This window comes from Anoplophora glabripennis, unplaced genomic scaffold, assembly GCF_000390285.2.
Source record: "Anoplophora glabripennis isolate ALB-LARVAE unplaced genomic scaffold, Agla_2.0 scaffold309, whole genome shotgun sequence".
Taxonomy (NCBI): Eukaryota; Metazoa; Arthropoda; class Insecta; order Coleoptera; family Cerambycidae; genus Anoplophora; species Anoplophora glabripennis.
Genome location: NW_019416391.1, coordinates 58,253 through 80,872, shown reverse-complemented (window position 1 = coordinate 80,872; position 22,620 = coordinate 58,253). Strand labels below are relative to the sequence as shown.

At 30.6% G+C, this 22,620-nt stretch overlaps 3 protein-coding genes across 4 annotated transcripts; all 3 read left to right on the top strand.

Moving 5' to 3' along the window:
* Positions 1-2,361: 2,361 nt before the first annotated feature.
* LOC108908568 (general odorant-binding protein 72-like) lies at positions 2,362-3,495 on the top strand. The gene is made up of 6 exons (XM_018712635.1): positions 2,362-2,473; positions 2,534-2,609; positions 2,665-2,717; positions 3,017-3,052; positions 3,113-3,298; positions 3,405-3,495. The coding sequence occupies exons 1-6, from the start codon at positions 2,414-2,416 to the stop codon at positions 3,420-3,422; spliced, it is 429 nt and encodes a 142-aa protein (XP_018568151.1). The 5' UTR covers positions 2,362-2,413; the 3' UTR covers positions 3,423-3,495.
* Positions 3,496-3,802: 307 nt separating this feature from the next.
* On the top strand, positions 3,803-5,313 carry LOC108908566 (factor VIII intron 22 protein-like). Its single transcript, XM_018712633.1, has 5 exons — positions 3,803-4,013; positions 4,065-4,314; positions 4,380-4,596; positions 4,659-4,877; positions 4,972-5,313. Exons 1-5 carry the CDS (start codon positions 3,949-3,951, stop codon positions 5,133-5,135), a joined length of 915 nt encoding a protein of 304 aa, XP_018568149.1. The 5' UTR covers positions 3,803-3,948; the 3' UTR covers positions 5,136-5,313.
* Positions 5,314-6,185: 872 nt separating this feature from the next.
* Positions 6,186-22,325, top strand: LOC108908572 (sun domain-containing protein 1). Of its 2 annotated transcripts, XM_018712645.2 has the most exons (5): positions 6,186-6,461; positions 6,715-6,879; positions 10,344-10,610; positions 13,181-13,716; positions 18,418-22,325. In XM_018712645.2, the coding sequence occupies exons 2-5, from the start codon at positions 6,743-6,745 to the stop codon at positions 19,902-19,904; spliced, it is 2,427 nt and encodes an 808-aa protein (XP_018568161.1). In that variant the 5' UTR covers positions 6,186-6,461; positions 6,715-6,742; the 3' UTR covers positions 19,905-22,325. The 2 variants fall into 2 exon arrangements, with proteins under 2 accessions (XP_018568161.1, XP_023310177.1); XM_023454409.1 differs by having other exon boundaries at positions 6,186-6,879.
* The last annotated feature ends 295 nt before the right edge of the window (positions 22,326-22,620 follow it).

The following is a 22,620-nucleotide window of genomic DNA, read 5'->3' as shown; positions in this document are numbered from 1 at the left end:
AACCTGATAATTGCTTAAAAAAGAACAAAATTTCTGAATGCCAGTTTTCTCTTTGGTAGGTATCCAAAAAATGGTATTTATTTTTAACTAATAATATTCTGGGAAGCAACTACTCTGTGGTCGACAATTTCGTCCAGCATTCACTGTTCCCAATATTTAGTAAACAGTTAGATCATTCTTATACAGGTAGTAGAATCACCAGAGAGACCGCACGGTTTTGAGTATATTAATTCTCATCGGTATGCTATATCGACAATTAATAACATACTTTGTAGAATATATCTCATCCCTGTTGTTATTTATTGTAATATTATCCAAGTAATAAGAATCCTTTCTGTCAAATTATTTCCAAGTTTTATATTTCCTTATAATTCTGTAAATACAAAAATATAATTTAGCCATAAGATATTGATGAACCCCAACAAAATATTTGCTTTAAATAGGCTACGAAAAAGGTTACGATGCTGTTATAATAAGAAATATTTTGCTAAAGGTGTTAAAAAGTTTTCTGCTAACTTTATATTTATTGTTGCAAGACCATCTTATATAGGTATAATACAATTTTTACACAAACAAAAGTTTTTATCGCTGTTGTTAGGCGTTTTTATTACAATAACAACAAATATATGTTTGTATTACAAATAAGTGAATTTTTTAGTCTAATAAGTAATTGTTTTGCTATTATTATATGCATTTAAATAGATTCAATTATTAACTTTCTTTAAAAAAAGTTACAAGTAGAATACAAAATATATATAATTGGACAGTTTCACCATCCCTCGTTTTTAATTGTTAACTTTTTAAATATAAAAGAAAAATTATAAGCCAAAGATGATAACTCATGAACACATAGGCACTGTCAGTATACATAGGTACTCCTTAACGTAATGTATATGTTAAGGACACAGTCAAAGCTTGATTGGTTATTAATAATATTATATTACTAACATAATATAATACGTTATTTGGATGAGAGACAAACAAGGCCCCCTTCTTGTTGCAATGCTGGACACAAAATGGCTATGTAGCTCTCGTTCTGCGTGTCAACTATGATTACTACGCGCTAAAAAAAAGCTGCTGTTACTTCGCCACAGGTAAATTATTTTTAGTAGTTATTCAAGTCAATTACCTAATACAATAAGTTGTCTACTTACCCTTAGTGGAAAAAATGTTAGAAAAAATATACCTATTCACTGCAAGGTGCCCTCTAGTTCTAGTAACGCAATGATAATTGTTTTAGTAAAATAATTTTTATTAAGTTTGGCATATGATATTTTAACACTAATAAAAAATATTGCTGTTATAGGTAATACAGATTATTATCTTAGCAAAACATTCTTATTTGTCGATTTCTCTCAGGCAATGTATTTACTATGTTGTTATTTTTTTATTAAACTGTTTTGTATATGTCTTTGTTCCTTTTCTCTATACTGGATTTTTTTTATTTTAAATATCTGATTAACAATTTCCAACATATTGTACCATCGACATTGTGGACAAAAGTTTCAGTGATGAAAACATTTCTTTTCGTCATACATCTTTTTATTATTATCTTTTATACTTTTACTTTCAGACTTTTAAATTAATTTCTTTTCAAATTAAATAAATAAAAAGAACATATTTGATATTTTAAATCGTTAATATTACATTCATTCAAAGAAATTGTCTCTTATTCCTTTCGACAAAGACCAACAAAAAATCAGCCACTATAATTTAATTAATATATTTCTGCATTTTGAGGATTGTTACATTTTTATAATCAATTTGCATTAATTTAATACCTTTAAAGTAATGTATCTAACTAATTGTTCTCCTACCTTTTTAACAAACGATGTGTATTTTAGCTGCTTACAACTTTAACGGTAGAAACGTGCAGGAAAAGCCATCACAATGCAAGATAAAATTCACAATCTGTCTTTTAAATACTTAATGTAGAATATGAGTTGCATTAATACCAATCATTATAATAATATAGTAAACATTTAAATATTCTACAACTTTAAAAATTACTCAACTATCTACTGAATATCCAAAAATATCCTGCACTTCGACTTCCTGTCGCAATCACAATAAATTTTATAGAGATGCAATTACCCACATATATAAATTATGTAAATAGTAGGTAACCTCTTCATTGAGACAACATTTTTATCTGACAATTTAATAATTAATTATTACCGTTTCCTTTATTCCTATATGATTTCCTTTAAACATCACGATGCCTTTAGCTATTTAATTTAACCTTGCCTCAAAAAAATAATGTATAATTAATAATTCGTTTGTGAATGAAATTTAATGTTCTTTAATTTATTATTGAGATTAATAAAATTACTATCATAGATCCTTGCAATATATAAATGAGGTGGATTTTTCAAGACACAGACAGATCATATTTGTATTGTTGTAGTGAATAATGAAATTTTGTTTTTTTCTTTTGTGTTCATGTCTTGCCGCACCCTATGTATATTCAGCGGTAAGCTACTTCTTAGCTCTAGTCGTATTTCGTATTTTTTTAGCGGCACTCGAATTTTAGATGACAGAGAAACAGTTAAATGCTGCTAAGAAGCTCATGCGGAACACTTGCCAGAATAAAGCCAAACCAACAAGTGGTAAGTGATATACATATATCTGTTTTTTTAATAATCTAATATTTTCAACATTTAGAACAAATAGACGCTATGCAAAAAGGAGACTTTAATGGTGACAGAAATGCTCAGGTACATATTTTTATTGAAAATATATTTTGGATGATAAGCAGATTATAAAAATTTATAGCATTTACATGCACAAGTTATACCCAGAACAGGCGAGTTCTTTTAGATTAGAGAATAAGCTGAAGTAATCCTTGTGCATGGGCGTAGCTAGGAGGGCAGGGGTGTGCACGGCCTACACCCCAAGCAAAAATTATAGTTACTCCCATGTCTTCGTGTATAAAATATTTTTAATTTTAGTAACTCAGTAGTTATAGCAATAATGAAATACAGTAATTTGTAACTAATGTTTCTGCCTATTTTAGTGCTACCTTCTTTGCATACTGAGCACTTACAAATTGGTAAGGTCATGAAAGTTCGTTATTATGAATCCAGCAGTTACAATATTAGGTACATTTTAGTTAACTAAAGAAAATACGTTCGACTGGGAAAATGGTATCAAAGCTCTTGCTGCAAATGCTCCTGCCAGCGTTGCTGGCCCAGGTAGTGCCACCCTCAAGAATTGTAAAGATGCTGTAAAAACACCCAGTGATAGATGTGTGGCTTCTATGGAAATTGCGAAGTGTATATACGATGACAATCCCTCAGTAAGTATCATCACTTATAAATAGTCACTAATGGCTAAATAGATGTATCGTTTATTCTACGCTATTTACGTTGAGAAATGTTAAAAATGATTTTTTTATTTTTCAGAACTATTTCCTACCATGAGATGTTTACCTAAACAATATAGACCTAAAATAGTAATAATTGTTTTTTTATTATTTTTATGGTGTCACTTAAATTAATTATGGTTATGGCTTTTAAAATAAACATATATTTATGTACGCAGTATTTTACTTTTGTATAATATTAAAATCAAACCAAATCAGCAAACGTGTGAGAATATATTTCAGTTTATACCCGTATCTATAGTTTTATCAAAATTCAAGAACACAGCAAATAAATGAGCAAAAAACTTTATTAACTCTCAGAGTAAATAATGATAATCTTAATTCTAGATTCCGAACGCAGTGTTACACAAACGCAGCCTAATCAATAGTTCATATTTGCAGTAGTCCAAATGTTCAAAGTTTCGTACTTGCTTATGAGAAACTTAGGTTAAGTTAAATGTCAGTCAAATTAAAAATTAAGACAATATTAAATTTTGGTTTTGAATTGGTCTGGGGGTCTTGACTAGTTTTATTATTCACTACAGAAGATTCCTGGATAATAATTTAATGAATATAAAGAAAACATGAGCGAAACGACTGGAAGCGAAATCTTGGATCAATACCGAAATATTTCCATTAAGCTAAAAAAGTGATCTAGTTGTTAAATAAATGTAAATGTGTACTAAAATGTACTTTTTAGGAGATTTTTGAGAAAACCGAATGTAACTGAAGCGTGTGAATCATTCGTTTCTTTAGCGAAACAATGTGAAACTTTAGAACTGCCGGCATATGCCGGATTGTGTTGGATTGCGGCTGCTAGATGTGAAGGGTCTTTATCTAATAATACAGGAGAGACTTCTTGCTTAGTACAGTCAGGAAGGCAGTTTTTAAAAGCAGAAGAGAATGATTTTAATTTAGGTTGTAGTAGTGTATCTGGAGAGAACTTACAGGTAGATTTAACTCTTTTATAAAAATGTTTCTGTGTATACACCTTTAGTGGTATTTTATTTATTAGGCAGGTCTCAGTTGTTACACTCATGCTTCAAGCAGATTTCCTGATAATTGTAGCATTCCGATAGGATTAAATTTAGAACTAACTGAATTTTTGAAAAAGATAGATAGGACCGAATATATCCAGAGTTATTTAGAAAATGCTATAGAACTATCAGAAGGCAGATCAGACACGAATATATACTGTTTAGAACTTATGGCATCTCATTTTGTGGATAGAGGTACTGGTACTTATTCCTTTTATATCTTCAACTTTGTTTTTTGACGTTCTTTTCTATCTTAGGAGATTATTTGGCTGCTCTCGAAACATATTTAGAAATGTTCAGGTTATTAAAACAGTTACCAATAAATGGCTCTAGGTGTGAAACATTGCTAAAATGTGAAATATATTGTGTTTTCTTATTGTTAATTCTACGTCCCAGTCCCCAAAAATTGTCTGCAAACCTGGCAAAAATACTAGAAAAATATACATGGGGAGACAAAAATGATACAAGCCTAAAAGGTACTTTCAATTTTATTTTTATAGATGAATTACCATATTTCTACTTACATTTATGTATAGCCCTGATCATTTTTGCTAATAAATTTTATTTCAGCTTGTAAAATGACTGATAATATGTTTCTCTTACTACAGTCCTTGGTAACTATATGCCAGTCATTGGACACTACTGGTTTAATTGATCTGGAATCGGAATTCTGGCCATTATTATCAAAGCAGCAAAAAGAATTACTGCGGATATTGGTTAGAAGTTATTGTTAAGTTATTTATATTGTCACTTAATTAATAATATAATCTCGTGCCTAGATACATATTTTAGTTTTAATTTATGATTTATTTACATTTTCGTAATTTCTTAAAATGTTATTAATTACGTAACAAAAAGTGCTTCACGGTTATTTTGGATTAACTTCTAGCATGTGAGATTTCTTTTACTTTTGTATCGTACCTTTCTTGTATTAACTTATTAATATTATTAATATTTTTGTTTTGTTTTTAAACACAAAAATATATTTAAAATGCATTATTGGACATTTATTTAAACTGTAATATATATTATGCAACCAGTAATACTCTTTGTGTGTATGTTTAGTAGTCAAAGAATCTCTTATTTTTTAAAACACTTATTTTAAAATGTCCTTCCATTCCATTATTCAAATAAACAAGAGTGAATCATTACCTAGAACAAAATATTTAGTTAATTGTTACTAAAAAATAAGAAAATTTGTATGTTTTGTTATTTTCTTATTTTAACGTCAACCTTTAAACAAAATCATATAAAATGTGTACCTAACTTAATTGTCATAATACATAATGTATACTGAAAAAATAAATTAATAATTGATAACACTAATTCTCTACCAATTTCTAATAACCCTACTAATTAAAAATATTAGACGATGAACTTCATTTCTTAAGAATTTAAATCTAAATATATGTATGTACCTATTTCCATGCAATTTGACAATATGGAGAAATGTGCACACTGCACTTTTAAAGAGTATCATCCTATCCTTCTTTATTTAAGAAATTTATTGAATATGTAGGTATCTTTTATCTCTTTCTTCAGTGAGCTTCAGAAAATGAAATATAGAAATAAAGTCAGTTGCAGAGTTTTTTTAGTATAGCCTGTTCATATATTTATATTTTTATTTTAAACTTGTCCTGCTTAAAAATGGGTCGGTTTTGTTTCTTAAAATAAATGACCTTGTAGCTACTCCATTATTTATATCGATTAGTTAACTTACCTACAACTAAATATATGTCGTAGGTACTTAATCTGACACAGCCTTTATAATTAAATGCATAAAATGTGACGACACACTTTTCGTACATTTTCGTCCTTATTTGCGCTTTACATACGGCCTATTTTGAAGATTCTGAAAATTAGAAAACCTTTATATATACATATGACGTCATATTCACTTTATGTTCGCGTTCACGTAATGTTTTTCTAGCGGATTTTCTACGTGTTAAGTGTTTATATATTTTTACAGTATCAGTGAGTCGTGAACGGATTTTAAATGAAAAATGCAACTTCATCCTGATTAGTGATTAGCCAGTGAGCTGCGTGTACAATTATTTAAGGTTAGATTAAACATTTTCCTCCATAATTGTTTATAATAAACCTAAACACCATTATTCGTCATTTGTGGGCGTTACGAATGAAGTAAATAAACGACCAAAACCGACGGTTATTTTAGTACAAAAATAGAATAAGTACTGAAAGCGCGTCGCGCGTTATTTTTACTCTCTAAACATAGGGGAGAGTTTATTCTTGTAGTTTGAAATAAAATCAAAGAGATTCGTATACGGCTAGTTGCATGAGTAAATGTGTTAGTTTTTGACTTTAATTTAATCTGGACGCGATGGAGTTGAGATCCAGTAGGTCCAGATCCAAGACTCCATTTACACAGATTGAGAGCTTCGATAAAGAACTTATCGAAAGAGGAAATCATGTGGAGAAGACCGTTACAAGGACCACGAGAAGAACAACTACTGTTAGGTAAGTGAAGTAATAATAACTACTTAACATTTTTTGACATTTATTTTACTATAAAAAATGTTTCCCACAAAATTTAAATTAATTAATATATATCGCCAATACAAGATTAATTAATATATATCGCCAATACATAGAGTTTACTTAAAATTTAATCTCTTATCATGATATTGTATTTAAGAGCTAGTAAAAATTTCTGAATTTTATAGTTATTTTTAATAGGTATTTTAAGATCAGTTGCAGACATTTTATACATATTGGAATATGTATTTTTCATTTAATTTAAGACCTAGGCAACCAACTATACAGGTATGATGATAGAAGCAACCAACTATACCAGGTGACCCAAAATTGTATCTAAAACGTCACTTAAATGTTTAAAATGTAATTGTGATCCAAAATTAACAAAAAAACTGCTTTCGTTTTAAATTGGACACTAGTATCTATAATTATGTTTTTATTAAGAATATCCATTTCATATTAAACCATTTTACCATATCAAGTTTTTCACCTGCATACCTGATATTAACGAGACAGGTTTGTATTGCCTTCAATATTTCCTGTCAATCGTTTAATAGGCTAAAGTTTATATTAAGTAAAATTGTTATATAAAAAAATAAGTGCCAAAATTTTAATTTGTTAACTGCCACTGGAGCATTACCTAATTGAAATGCTTATTTGACTGAATAATAAACAAAAAAATACTGAAGAAGTGTAAGAACTGAACTTTTTGTAGATAGTGTGAGTATCTCTTATATTTTGAAATCCTCCAAATTTTTTGATACATTGTACTGTAAATCAGTCTATGAGTTCTAGCTCCAGAATTATTTTCTACATTCACCAAAAATTAATCTTCAATGTTGGCAATACGATTAAGTACTTAACTGTCAGCCATGACTATAGAGTTCACTTTTAAATGATCTATGATTCGAAGTCCCTGAACAACATGAACAAATGTTCTATGAGACTTAGCAGAGTTCCTATGGGATTCACTGTAAGCTAACATGTAAAACGTGGCATGATGCACAATCACAACTGTTAATACCACTTCGTTTTTCTTCATTTGACACGGAGTTTAGTTAAAAACTTAAGATAGTGAATCATTGCATAAATCATTCACATACGTTACATAGACATTTCTTTAATCCTGGCGGCTTGTTTCTGTTCGTTTAACGAGGGAAAAGTACTGGACAAATATGTACGATTTTGAAAAACACTGTGATACAAAACTAGCTGTTTTTGCCGAGTGAAATAGTATGTGATTAAATTTTGACACTTATTTTTGGCACATCCTGTATAGCACTTATTCAGTATACATGTAATGTTACTACAATAGGAGATTAGAATAAAAGGTTTATACCTTAATCAGACGATTTAATGCTATCGTCGAAAATCTAATTGTATGCATATTGATTTGAAATTCTATTTAAATTGACATTGAAACGACAAATTAAATAATAACAATCCTGATTAACTCTGTTGACCTTGTCTTTTGTCTTCAAATGAATCTCAAATTAACATAATATAATTATGGTTTGCTATGCTGTTAAAATTCTGTTAATACAGGGTGTCCCAAAATTAATGCAACAAAATTAGGTCATAGATTCTTAAGACAAATTTAGGGGACCCGTATTTTTTCTTTTTGCCAAATGGCCCTCTCTTTTGAAGTTACAGCCCCCTGAAATCTGACCCTAAGAATAGTCGTCTTTTTTATATCTCAGAACCCTGTTGTACGATAAATCATTGAATCACTAAATTTGGTACACAGGGATTTTATGACATGTAGAATCTGATAGTGATATGCTTTTTGTCAGGGAACCCCCTTAAGACACTTTTTCGTGAGCCCCCTTGTCTTTGGAACCAAAAAAAATTTGGTTGCAAATTTGAATTTCTTAAAAATTATCAGTTAGCTAGAAAGCCACTTAATTTAGAAACTTTTTTGTCATGATATTTTTTTCGTGAAACGCAATATTTTTGAGGAAAATGGCGAATGACGATATACATTTGATTACATTTCAACATTTTTCTCGAAAACATGGCATTTTACGAAGTATAAAGAGACAAAAAAGTTTCTAAATTTAATGGCTTTCTAGCGGACTAATAATTTTTAAGAATTTTAAATATGTAACCAAACTTTTTTGGCTCCCAAGACAAGGTGGCCCACGAAAAATTGTCTTAAGGGAGTTCCCAACCAAAAAGCGTAGCGCCATCAGATTCCACTTCATAAAATCCCTGTGTACCAAATTTAGTGATTCTCGTACAACAGGGTTCTGAGATATAAGAATAAGATTATTCTTAGGGGCAGATTTCAGAGGGCTGTAACTCCAAACAAGCGGGCCACTTGGCAAAAATAAAAAATACGGGTTCCCTAAATTTGTCTTAAGGATCTGTGACCAAATTTTGATACATTAATTTTAGGACACCCTGTAATTTAAAACTGTAAAAGTAAACAACTTCTAGCCCTAAAACTGTTTAATATAATCATAAAAAGTTATAAATATTTTTCAACGTTGTTTTGGAATTTTTAAATTTAACTTATGTTAATTTCATGGTAATTTTTATAACACTTCTTCTATTTCACTAATTCAATGTATTTATAACTTTAAAAAATGAAGAAGTAAAATGGAAGAATTTAGAAAATGTGTTTTTCGTTTGACAATCTCTTAGTCTAGATTATAGATAGTTAACTGTTCTTTTAGTAGGTACGAAATTTTAAACTCCTCAGAATTATTTGGATTTATAAATAGAACAGAAATGTTGAAGATCTAATTTTGATACCTAAGTGCCACTGGAAGAGATGTTTTAAAAGGTCTTCTATCACACAGTTCATTAAATTTAAGTGCAGCTATTCATAAAGTTAGCTAAATTCATTTCTGTCCTATGTTTAATGAAAATCTTGATTAAAATTATTCAAATAAATTCATAAATTTAATAAGCAATTTAGAATTTTGTGGATATTCTAAACTAAAACACAAAATGAGTGTGTGTTTATTAGAAATATACTTACCTTTATAAATAATTTATTAGTTTGCTAGTGTATTATTTGTTTAACACAAATTTCACTAGTAAAAGATCATAAAGTAAATGCTGAATAATATTTATGAATGGTGACACCTTGAACTTTATCTTTAGAAATACTAATTTACATTTATCATTTGCATCATGTTCTTTCAACATACTCTGTTCAATTATTTAATTCAGGAAATCATGTCCAGATTTTAACAAATTATATATGTACTTAATAGTATGTATTTTAAAAACATCTAATATATCTTCTAGTTTATTTGAAATTACTTTACAAAGTAAACAAAATCAGTTTTCCAGTTTTTGTCTCATTATTTGTCTACATAAATCGAATTCAGCTTATACTGTTTGATCAATAAATATGATCTTGGTTTTGTTTACATATTTCTAAAGATGTAAGGATGTAACAAAAATGCCATGCAAATTTTATCTTATCTATCCAGGACGAATGATAACGCCACGAGTTCTACAGATGAATTTACATCTTACGCTAGGCCAGTGAGACGATCCGCTCGTTCTGAGAGGAATGTCCGAAAATTGTACAAAACCTCAGACTATTCCTCAGAGGATGGTGAGAACGAGGTTAGTTCGACGAGGACCATAAGTCAGAATGAGCGAAACCAACTCATAGAAGATGCCAGAGCCGCCGCCAATGGCACTAATGAGGTGTCGGCTTTAAATTTGTATAAGAAATCAGGACGATATTGGGAGTGAGTATTTTCTTATTTTTCTATTATGTAAATCGGTGTACACTCTGCAAAATAGTTTATGGAAAATATACCTATTTGTACTATATTAGGAGGTACAGGAAATCTATTTCTGTTGACTGTGGTTGTCGTTAAACATTATCAGCATATACAGTCACTTAACATTTCCACTAGTGTTTCCTTTGAAACCAAAAGAAATGTCAGTTTTTACCCTAGATGGAAAATAACCAGGGGTTGAACTTCACATTAACACATTTTTTTATCTTCATATACCTTGTAGATGATATTGTTGTTTTCCTGTTTGCATGCTCTGTAAATAAATTATTTGTCAGTTATTTTTATTTGATTTTGAAGCAAGTTTTGAATCAATTTTTTATCAAAGATTCGACGTATTTAAGTAAACCAAATTGTTGTACATCTTTTGGTTTAAGCGTGAATATATTTTAAGTTTTAAACAAATCTCCAATATTTTTTCATTGTTTCATTTTGTTTTGTTACAATGGACTAATTTTTTTATATAATTATCATTTCAAGTATTTTTATTTTAATGGATTTTATACACAAGGTGTTTCAGGAGAAGACGTTCATATTTCAGTTTGTTATTCTACATTTAATTTTAAGCAAAAAATTTCCTATGATCTTAGGTCTGGAAACGTTTCGTTTAGGATATACAGGATGTCAAATTAAAAAAATTAGTTCAATTCATGAAATTTTGCATAGGGAGGAAAATTCAAATTTTATGACGTACTTCGTGACACAAAAAAGTTGAAGCGATTTAAAAGGATCCTAATGGTCGCTTGTGACGCTCTGGGAGATACAGCCAATCGTCCATAAAATTTGAATTTCCCGTCCCAAGAAACCTCCGCATACAAAATTTCATGAATTGAACTCAAAGTAGTCGAGAGTTATTAAAGAAAATGTAATAAATTTTTTTAAATTTGACAAATTCAAATTTGCGACCAAATTTTTTGGTTCCAAAGACAAGGGGGCGCACGAAAAAGTGTCTTAAGTAGGTGCCCCACCAAAAAGCGTAGTACTATCAGATTCCACATGTCATAAAACCCCTATGTACCAAATTTAGTGATTCTCGTACAACGGAGTTATAAAAAAGACTATTCTTAGGGACAAATTTCAGGGGGCTGTAATTCTGAAAAAGGGGCCACTTGGCAAAAAGAAAAAATACGGGTCTCCTAAATTTGTCTTAAAAATCTATGATCAAATTTTGTTGCATTAATTTCGGGACACCCTGTATAAGGATGCACTCGGCATTGTATTATTGGATCGAAAAATTTCTTCTTTTCCTGCATGACTATCTTGATTTAAATGTCTTAGGGTCTAAAAAAAAAAAACAGTAATAATGTTAAGTAACACACTTGGTATAGGAAATATTTGTATCGATGCTGATTATGCTTGTGGTTGTGGTTGAATGTTATTAGAAAGATTTTGTGCACCTCTATTAAATATATCTGTCATGGAGCAAATAATCAAATTCAGTTTGTTTAATTTATTTTTGATTTCAAAATTATTTATGTTAAGAAAAATTTTATTTCATTTTAATTTAGGAATGACACATGCCCTTAACATTTATTTAAACTAAGTACTTGTTCAAATAATTAAAATAAAGTTTCTAGGAATTATGTACATCCACTTTAAATATTATTTTTATCAAAGCCACTTTAGTTAGCACCCTATTGACTGATCTGATAAAGTAAGCAAATGTTGATATAAAATTGTCTAATATTTATATAGTATAAATTGAGTTAATACTTTGTCGTTAACAACATATGTTATCAAGTTTTTATCTTATTATTATATCATTACAACAACATTATATTCAAAAATAGAAGCGATTATATGAGTAGCTTTTCGCGTTTATCGATACTTAATCTCAAAAAAAAAAAATAAAAGAGGCTGTCAAAATTACATATCCTCAAATATTTATGACTAATTTATTGTTTAATTGAAATATTTTATTTGTATCTAAAGGATACATTCTTTAATTTTGAATACCTACTGTTTGTAGTACGAAGATATTTATATTATAAGCCAGGATATTTCATTTAAATACACTTTGAAATATATTTTAATAAAAAATAACTTTTTATTCATAACAAAAAAAAGGAAAAAATCCTGGCAGTTGTTTTTTAATCCAAATCAGGATCCAGTGTTTGAAGCACTCATAATAAGTGCTGTGTGCTCATTTTATTAACTTCCTGGTATTTATACAAATTATTTACTTAAGCAAATTCATCAATTTTTTTTTATTAAAATTATGCATAAATTTACTTTAAACATTTAACCCATAATATTAATATGTCTTATCAGATATATCTCAATTTGTTTTGTTTCTGAATGTCAATGTTTTCTTTTTTTTTGAGATAGCTAGGAAATTTTGGTAATTGTTCATTGTTTCTTATGATCGGGTCTTTTTTATGGTATTTTAAAACAAAGTAGATTGCAATAAAAGTTCATTACGATTGAATCAATGCCTTTACTTTAAATTTGAAATTAAATAACCGCAAGGCGAACAAATATTTAAAAAAGATCCTTATGTGTTTTCCCCATCTTTTCAGTGTATACCCAAAGACAGACTGGACGTATTCCCATCACTCCAAGGACAGAGTAGAGTTAGCGCCTGGCATCGTTGCCATGCCAAACATGTCCCGTAAAACCATCCACTCTGTCCACAGTTCCGACAGCTCTCTGTCCCAGACAGATTTCATGAACAAAGAGACCAACACAGACACCGTATCCGAATCACAATCACAATCACGGTCAGACCACAAGAGCTGGTACGCCGACCTGTACTCTGCCCGTCCCCGGCAATTATTCAATAACAATTACGATAGCGACTATGAGATCTACGAGAAGAAGTCCTACACCGTCAGCAGATGGAGGCGATTCACAAGATCTGTGGTGCGGATTTTTACCTCTATTTTCACTGTGTTCTACTATGGCTACGAGGTGCAAACGTCGTGGTTTGCCAAGTTGCACAAGTTCACCAGCAGGGTAATGCTGCTGGATACTTGGTTGTTGTTGAAGACGGGACGAGGCAATAAGATGGCGAGACTCGCGGCGTTGTGTCTGCTGCCGCTGCTGCTGTTTGGGGGTAAGTTTATTATTTGTTTCACTATGTTGTGTTCTTGATGATTTATTTTTCAAATAGATGCTTAGAAATTGAACAAATTTATAAAAATATATGAACAGCTGGACAGCTTTTAAAGTTTATTTTTTGCAACAAGTTTTGTCGGATTTACTTGAATTTCTTAAGATAGTTTGTTGATTTAGTCAGATTTTACAACTTGAAATTTAACCCATGTCTTTCCCGTCACATAACAATCATATATATGAACTTTACCTAGGACGTAACTTTGAAAGGGGGGTCATGTTTGTACGAGGGCTACCTTTGACGTTTGGAAACACCACAAAGAGTGACCCAAAATTTCGTCTGTTTTGTCGACCTCATGAATTCAGTTCAAAAGTGGTCTAAATAATAGCTGGAGCATAGTTTTTGTTTTGGAGATCTGACAAGTCGAACCTGTTAGTTGACTTGTTCACGGCAAGATGAATCCAACATTCTCGGCACACTCGTTCATTGTGTTCAAGATTCTCAAATATGCAAAGTGTACCATTTCCTATGTAAAATCTTTCGTTCTTTATGAATCTACCATTAGATTTTACCAAACACTTTGTTTTAATGAGGTATTGCCAATTTTACAAAAAATCTGAATTTTTGCTGAAATATTCAATTAATTGGTTTTTTATACTGGAGACTTACAAAATCTCGATAGATTCTCTAAACCTTGTATCCGAAGGACTTTGAATTTGGATGTAAGATTAAGTTTTCTTGTTTTGTTATTTTTATAATTTTTTTTATTATTTCTTGTTTTTTTTTTCAATTTTATTTTAAATTTTATATTTTTTAGCGTTTTTTTATTTATTTTTAAATTCGCAAATAAATTAATTTTTGTAGCGAATCTTAATAGCGAGTATATTTAAGTATGCGAATCTGCTTCTTTTCGTATAGGAATAGATACTCACTAATATCTGGATATCTCCTTCGTACTGTGCATAACCCAGATACCAAACTTAAGAAAACATCATATTGTGAGGGACTACGCTTTTTGCAAGCAACGAGTTAACATTTTCATCACTCAGATCATGTAAAATAATACGCAACTATTTTCTTAAGAGAATGCTCTTCCGCCGGCTCAGAAGCACCCGAGATTGCCAAAAAACTGATTGCTCGCCAAACCGAGTGACTTCTTTAAGTGTTTGCTATATCTTTTAAGTGGATATATAAATCCATCAAGATTTGCTATGTTTTCAGTATAAATATATCATTAAATCAGATATTTAACAAAAATGCATGTTATATCTTGCAAAAATCTTTTATAACTTTGGCGAATTTCAAGCTAGCTTATAGTACTTCTTTATATGTGCGTTACTATCTTAAATTACATGCTTGCAGTTCTTCTGTTGGGAAGCAGCGAGAACTTATTCAACGTCCCGTTATATTTCAGATCAATATTCTGGGGGAACAAGTACTTTTACCCTTAAAAATTTGACCCCCACTTAAAGTTACATCCTGTAGCGTGTCCCAACAGGCGTCGACATAGTAAATAAAAAACAAATGCAGTTGATATATAGAATATTTAAAAAAAAAAATAACAAAATAATTGAAATATATAAAAATATATCAAATTCATATTTAAATTTAAAGATCTTTATAGAAATTGGGGGTATTTTAAGGGCTGTATTGTTAAATTTCAGAAAAAAAAATTGCTAATATGATTAAGTTATAGTAACCATATACAGGGTATTGTGTTTAAATGTGATACAAACCTGCAACTTCTTTATTTTTTGGCCGATTTCAAAATTTTCTTTTAGAATGTAGGGTAAAAAAACTATCTGTGATGCTGCTTTATTAATGTAATATACGGCCAACTAGGACGTTTTTTTTTATGTCAAAACAGCTGATTGAAATCGGCCAAAAGTTACAGGCTTATATCGTATGTAAGCCTGACTCCCTGTATACACATTCCCAGAGTTTAAGAAAAAAAAAATCTTCATTTGTTTCTTATTTGCACTAATAATGGTGTGTACATCCATCAATTGTGACACCCTGTATATAAAGTTTTAATTCACAAGAAATCTGCGTTATACAATTTTTTAAATTCTTTTTCCAAAAAAATTATTATTGCACATGTAAAATAGTCTGAAATTATGAAATTCTCTAAAAGATATTATCAAAATTATTTAATACTTTGTATTTGTAAAATAAAAGTTGGGAATTCAATATAAAATTAAATAATTCAAAATTCAGTGACAGGGTAAATAAAGTTTACTTATCATAGACTTAAATCTTGTATTTGCTGCTCTGGTAAAGCAAAAATTTGTTTTATTTTATTTGAATATTTTCAATCACTTTTTATGCAAAATCTATATCACCATAATTACTGCCGAGATTAAGTTAAAAATAACTTTATCTGTGCCAATAACTGTTTTAAACCGTTGTGCAAATGAGTGTAATTTTTCTCACCCGTCCATTATTGGATTTGATAACCTTTTGTGCCATTAAAGTCTGGGGATCTATCAAGTAATATTAATTAACAGACATATATTTGTAAATTCATTATGCTTTAAATTGCAATGTGCTTACTAATAATAAGATAAAAATGGTGTAATTCTCAATTTTCAAATTTGATAAAAACATTTTCTTATCTTCGAAAAAAATTAGGCCACAGATCCTTTGGGTGACAATAATAGGATTTTCATCATGCCGTTTTTATGTAGCTCTTTTTGAAAATGCGAGATGTAATAGTTACAATTTAAAAAATATTTTTGTTAAATATCCAATTTTTATTGAAATTTTGCATGTTTTTTGTGTAATTTTGATTGAAAAATGTGAACAGAGGAAAGGGTTTTGAAGTAGCCACTGAAGATTTAAAAAAAACTCGAATTGTAAATTTAATTTGGCAAGAAACAACAACAGTGAGTTGGTCAATATATTTTTAACATATAATGATATAATTGGAAACAACTATTCTGCAGGCTTCAGCCTCGTTCAGTATTGAATTACACCATCAACATCTAATAAACGGCTAAGTTCATCCATCAGCGGAATCACTAGACAAAAACTGATTTTGAATTTATTAGTTTTCAGAAGTCATAGGTCACATGACCAACAAATGATTTAGCTATTACTCGTAGTTGTAATTCAAAGCTGGACAGGGCTATAGCCTGCAGAGTAGTTGTTTCAAAGAATATCATTATTTAAAAAATTTGTGTCGCCTAGTGCGACACTAGTCACCAGAATAAAATAAAGGTAATGAGCACTTCACCTAAATACAAAACGTTTGAAGAGGCGTGAGCAAAAATTTGTTGCATCAAAATCATACAAAATTGTGCAACTACAGGATAGATAAGTCTTGCAAAATCTTTAAAAAAAAAACAGGCTTATTAACAAAATTTGACTTTTATATTGTAACATACACTCTGTAAAGAAAGGCGCATAAATGAAAAATGCTATAAGAAAAGTCCTATTATTTTTACCCAAAGATCATTATAATTGAAATCTGATTAGTTTTTCTCCAATTTAAAAGTAAAAGTATAAGTTTCTTACATGTTCATAAAGTTTTATTTGTGAAATATTGCAAGTAACTTATAAAATAATTATACATTTAATATTTTGTACGACATCTGTCTAGCAGTAATCGCTTAATTTTTCAAGTACAAGTACATGTTTCTTATAACTTTAGTGTCACCTATAACTATGCGTGTCTTTCAGGTTTGCACGTGTTGTTGGCTAGTGGCATCTCCCTTGCCCCTTCCTGCCACCCTTATTGCGGACGTATCGCCTCCGATTATATTAGCTCGCTCGTTAGCTCGACCTACAAATATCTAAACTTCACCAAGTCACAATCACCGTAACAAGCTTTACAGTCGTATATGCGCTATTAATCTTTGCCTCTTGTGGATTGTACCTCTTTCATATCATGGATTACGTAGGTTGTCGTTTATAGAGTAAATAGAGTATAGAGGGAAAAGTACAAATCGTTCTCGAAGGAAGTTTTTTTAAGAAAATGGCTTTATTGTATTTTTCTAAAGTTTTTGTCGGTTTGATCTAAATTTTCAAGGATTGTGATTTACTGGCATTGTCGTTCAGTTTTGGAATATTCTGTGTATGCATGAATATTCCACAAGTACAAATTAAAAGACTACTTAGGTGTAAATTTATTAACGGGACTAATAATAAAAATAAGGAACTTAAGACAGGCTCAATTAAAATAATAAAAGGATCTCAATTCTTGTTACAAAGCCAATATTCCATGTTTTTTTCATTTTTTTGTGTATCACTAAAATACTAACACTTTAAATGTAGTATCTATAAACGCCCTCTATACTTGCATAGGAGTAATTTTTTATCATATTTATATTATATAGTGTGGTTTTAACAAATGTACTAATCATTTTTATGTAGACTTTTTATTTATTGCATTTATTATACATTGTTTTTAATCGGTGATTGTATTTCTTATTTATGAAGTTATATTGTTCTAGAATTTAATAAATTAATAAAATTTGCTCATAACACAAACATTTTTTGCTTTCTCCCCTTTTGAGTCGTTTTACAGAAAAGGTGGTTCAGAAGTGGCAAGGGTTATACACTTAAAGAGATTCATTAACTTTGTTTTCTGCTAATTCCCTTTTGTTTTTTTGCTCTATTTGCTTCTCTTTCATTAACTTGACTAATACATTGTGTTTTAGCCGTTTGTCTTTAAGTGTATAACTTTGTGATGAATTTCAGGTTGGTGGCTGTTGTCCAGCCTCGGAAGTACCTTGTATGGAGCTTATTTCAACTCTACCGCCACCCACGTTCCAGTTGCTACAAAAATAGAAGCTGATTTACAAGAAGAGCTTACCCGGCACCAAGACGACGCTCACGTTGATAAACAAGCCGTTGAAGAAAAAATTATAAAAATCACTGAAAAGATTTACTTGGAACCTCCGAAAGCTAACGAGATTGCAGCGGGATTATCGTCGGAACAACTAGAAGCGATATCAAGGTCCTTGAAAAACTCGATTGACATAAGCGAGCAGTTCAATACTGAAGACGTAGTTCAAAAAATAGTGCACAATCCAAGCTTTCAGGCGATCGTCAACAATTACAACAGCATAAACGTGAATAAGGAAAACGCCAATATTAATTTGGATTTCTTGAATAGTCAACAAGGGGTTATAGATAATTTAAGGGAAGAGATCCAGAGAGTGAAGCGAGACATGTTGGACATAGAAAAAAATCGTCAGGAGGATCTAAAGAAGCTTTTAGCTGACTTTAAAGCAGAAAACGCTCTAACTTCGGCTCACTTCACGTACCAGTTGAACCGGTGTTGTAGGAAGCCTATAATCAACATCGAGAGTTACGTAAATAGAATCCTAGGCAACCTCTTAAACGATGCAGAGTTTCTCAAGAACCAAAAAGGTCTCAACGATTATTTGCACACAATGTTCGTTGCTAAACAAGATTTAGAATTACAGTTAATCAATTTAACGCGCAATTTGAATTCTAAATACGACGATTTGATAGCGGAGAACAGCAGGATAATCATGGATGCCGTCACTAAGAAAATAACCCTGGAGTTGAACGAGAACTTAAAATCTGACGTCCATATTTCTAAACGTGACGTTTCGCTAGGATCCGTTTCCGAGGATCGTATAAAGGAGATTGTGAAGAGCACTCTGGCTATATATGACGCCGACCGAACGGGACTAGTCGATTATGCAATGGAAACGATGGGCGGGCAGATTTTAACGACTAGGTGTACGGAAAACTACCACTACGGTAAAGCAGTAGTGTCGGTGCTAGGTATTCCTCTGTGGTACCCTGTGAATTCTCCAAGGACGATCATAACGCCCAGTATAAGCCCGGGTGAGTGCTGGGCCTTCCAGAACTTCCCGGGGTTTGTCGTTATAAGGTTATCGAACCGAGTACAGGTGGAGGCCTTTTCCTTGGAACACATAAGCAAGCTCTTAGTGCCCGACGGAAAAATCGACTCGGCACCCAAGGACTTTGAAGTTTATGGATTTACTAGTGAAAACGATAAGGAACCCGTGCTTCTCGGAACTTACGTTTACAACTACGACAAAGAACCTTTACAGTTCTTCCCCGTTCAGAGTGAGGGACACGTGTTTGAGATTGTCGAAATAAGGATTATTTCTAACCACGGAAATCCTAACTACACATGCTTGTATAGGTTTAGGGTGCACGGCAAGTTAAGTCAAGAAGCAACTTAATTTGTTTTGTATCGGGTCGCGGAATTGATCTCGATTTGGTTATGAATCGGGTTTTTAACAATTGCTAAATTTCGTATTAGGTACGGTTTAATTCTCAAATGGTCAAAATAATTTACAAAATTACAAATTTGTTTTTGATAATGTCATTGAAAAAGAAAGACTGATCGCCTCCTGATAATCAATGCTTTGATTTTTTAGGAGTAGGTTCAAGTCGGTTGTAAATCTGTGGGTAACTGTCGTTTATTCTAATAATTCTTTATATTTCCTTTGTTTATATAAAATATAGTTGGACGACGAATCAAACGAAAGTACTAGAAATGGGAATTGTATAAGCGAGTTGCCGTCTAGTATTTTTATTCCCAACTGTGACTGGTTCTCCAGCTTTCTTGTAACAAAAATATATGTTTTGGACTTAAAAAAATTCTTGCAATTCGTTAAAAATGTCAGCGGTCCAGTCATCCTCAGCATTTTCTTGGCCTACGTGTATATAGTCATCGTAATCATGCATATGTATCTGTGTTCATAGTATATTAATTTATTTGTAGATTTGTACATATCATTTTCTCTATATCGCGCGTTGTTGCATCACTTGGATGCACGGTGTTAGGCTATTTATATCGAGTGTTCTACAATTTTAGATCTTAACCGTTGTGAATTTTTTATACGAGTTTTTGATAGCAATACTACTAACATCGTACTTAATTGGTAAACATTTTAATCAGCGACAAAAATTGTTGCGTTGTGACAGTTTTATTCAATCGGAAGATTAATTGTGTAAGAAACCAAACGACCTCATTTATTTTTTAGCATAATAATTACGAAAATTAACAAAGAATATTTTTTCAAAATATTTCTACACTAGTTTTACGATTTACAATTAATTTTATTTATAGTATTATTATAACTTTGTTTGACGTGTACTGGTAACTACTAACTGTTTTTTTACAGGATTGTGAAATATGAGCAAATATGTATGGGTTTTGTCTGCCACATAAAAAAAATTAGAGATGGGCACTTTTTGGAAAAGTGTGTTAACGGACATGTCGATGAAATGTCGGGAAAAATACTTTTGACCTTGAATCTAATAAGGCACCTTTGAGTGATGTCATGTTTTCACAGGTTCACTCCTTGAGAGTACACAAAGCAAAATATTACTTCCATTCTAATGAATATGTGTCGATATATTTTACTTATTACCTATCTTTAGACTTTTTTATAAACTGGTTTCTAATTTTCCTCGGAAAGCCAATACACTTATTGAAATGTTTTTCCATCCTACTGGAATTCTTAAAAATTGTTTTTGAGCAGAAATTACATTTATATTGATTTTTACTCAATTCAGAAAAATATAACCAAACTGTTGATTTTGGCGTCATACTCCATTTATAAACTATGTGTATTAAATATTTAATTTAGAATCAACTGATTACCATTTGCTAATCGTTAACTTTGCCAAAAAATAATAAAATATGGGACATATAAAAGAGGTTATATTTTTAAAATGTCAGTTTCAGTTAAACAATTACCAACAACATCAACAAAATTCGTGTACCAACCTCAAAAATTTTTTGCGGGAATTATGAATGCAACAAATAACTCCACGCATGCGCATACAACTTTTCAATCTTGGAAGTCCTCAGGATGTCCGATGTGTAAACTTTTCACATGTCCAGCTGAATCAAATCAACTGATATGTCCGCGGCACATCTCTAAAAAAGATATTCCAACTTTAAATATTAAACAAAATTTGCTGTATTTCACGATCCTGTAAGTGTATTTTATACTAATATAGACTAGGATACGGATATTTTTACTTTTGAAACGTCTATTATTTCACTTGCCTGTTATTCCAAAGAACTTTAACTTTACTAATAATTACTTTTACGTTACGTGATGAGTCTCAATTAGGTTGTTATCGTTTGTGTTTCGTTAGTTGGTTTCTTATCGTACTAAAAACTTAGATGACATTAATGGTTAGTGTTAATGTGAGTCTGTGATTCGCTGTAAAATAAATAATGTTTGAGTACAAATTCACTATAGCCTAAGAATCTATACTAACATGCCTTATGCACTTTTTGAGGTCAATTTTATATATATTTACACGAAATGTTTTTGTTGTATTCACTTTAGCAGAGCACTTTGTATATTTTTCAGTGTTGTAACTAGTTTGGTTTTAATTATTTAATTTCTGTATACTAATGTTTAAGTATTTTCATGTTTTCACTTCATAAAGTTTCATAATGTAAAAGTTGTAGGTACGTATTTATTTGCATGTAAAATAATGACTACATCTAATTCTTTAAATTTATTTTTGTCACAGCATAAGATACCTACTATTGTTATATAATACGCAAAAATTCTGGTTATTGTCTGATGATAATGGAGACAATTGTATTTTCAAAATAAATTTTTTTGTTAAAATATTTTTATTTATCTGGGAAATCCTTAATTTAAATATTATATTTTGCTTTCTGAAGATCGAAGTACATTAGTTTCATTTCAGTGATTTCTTTTTTTTAACTGCCTTTATTGGTGGGAGTTTGCAAACTAAGCATATGCGTGAAATTTTGGAGAAAACGATTTAAGCAAGTCAGGTTAGGTTAGGTCAGTACCTAAATATTCATACTTTATCGTTTTATCTTTATCTTATTTTATCTTTTCATGAGAAATGTCCTAAGGGGCGGAGTTTAAGTGTATTTTATTTGGAAAAAAAACG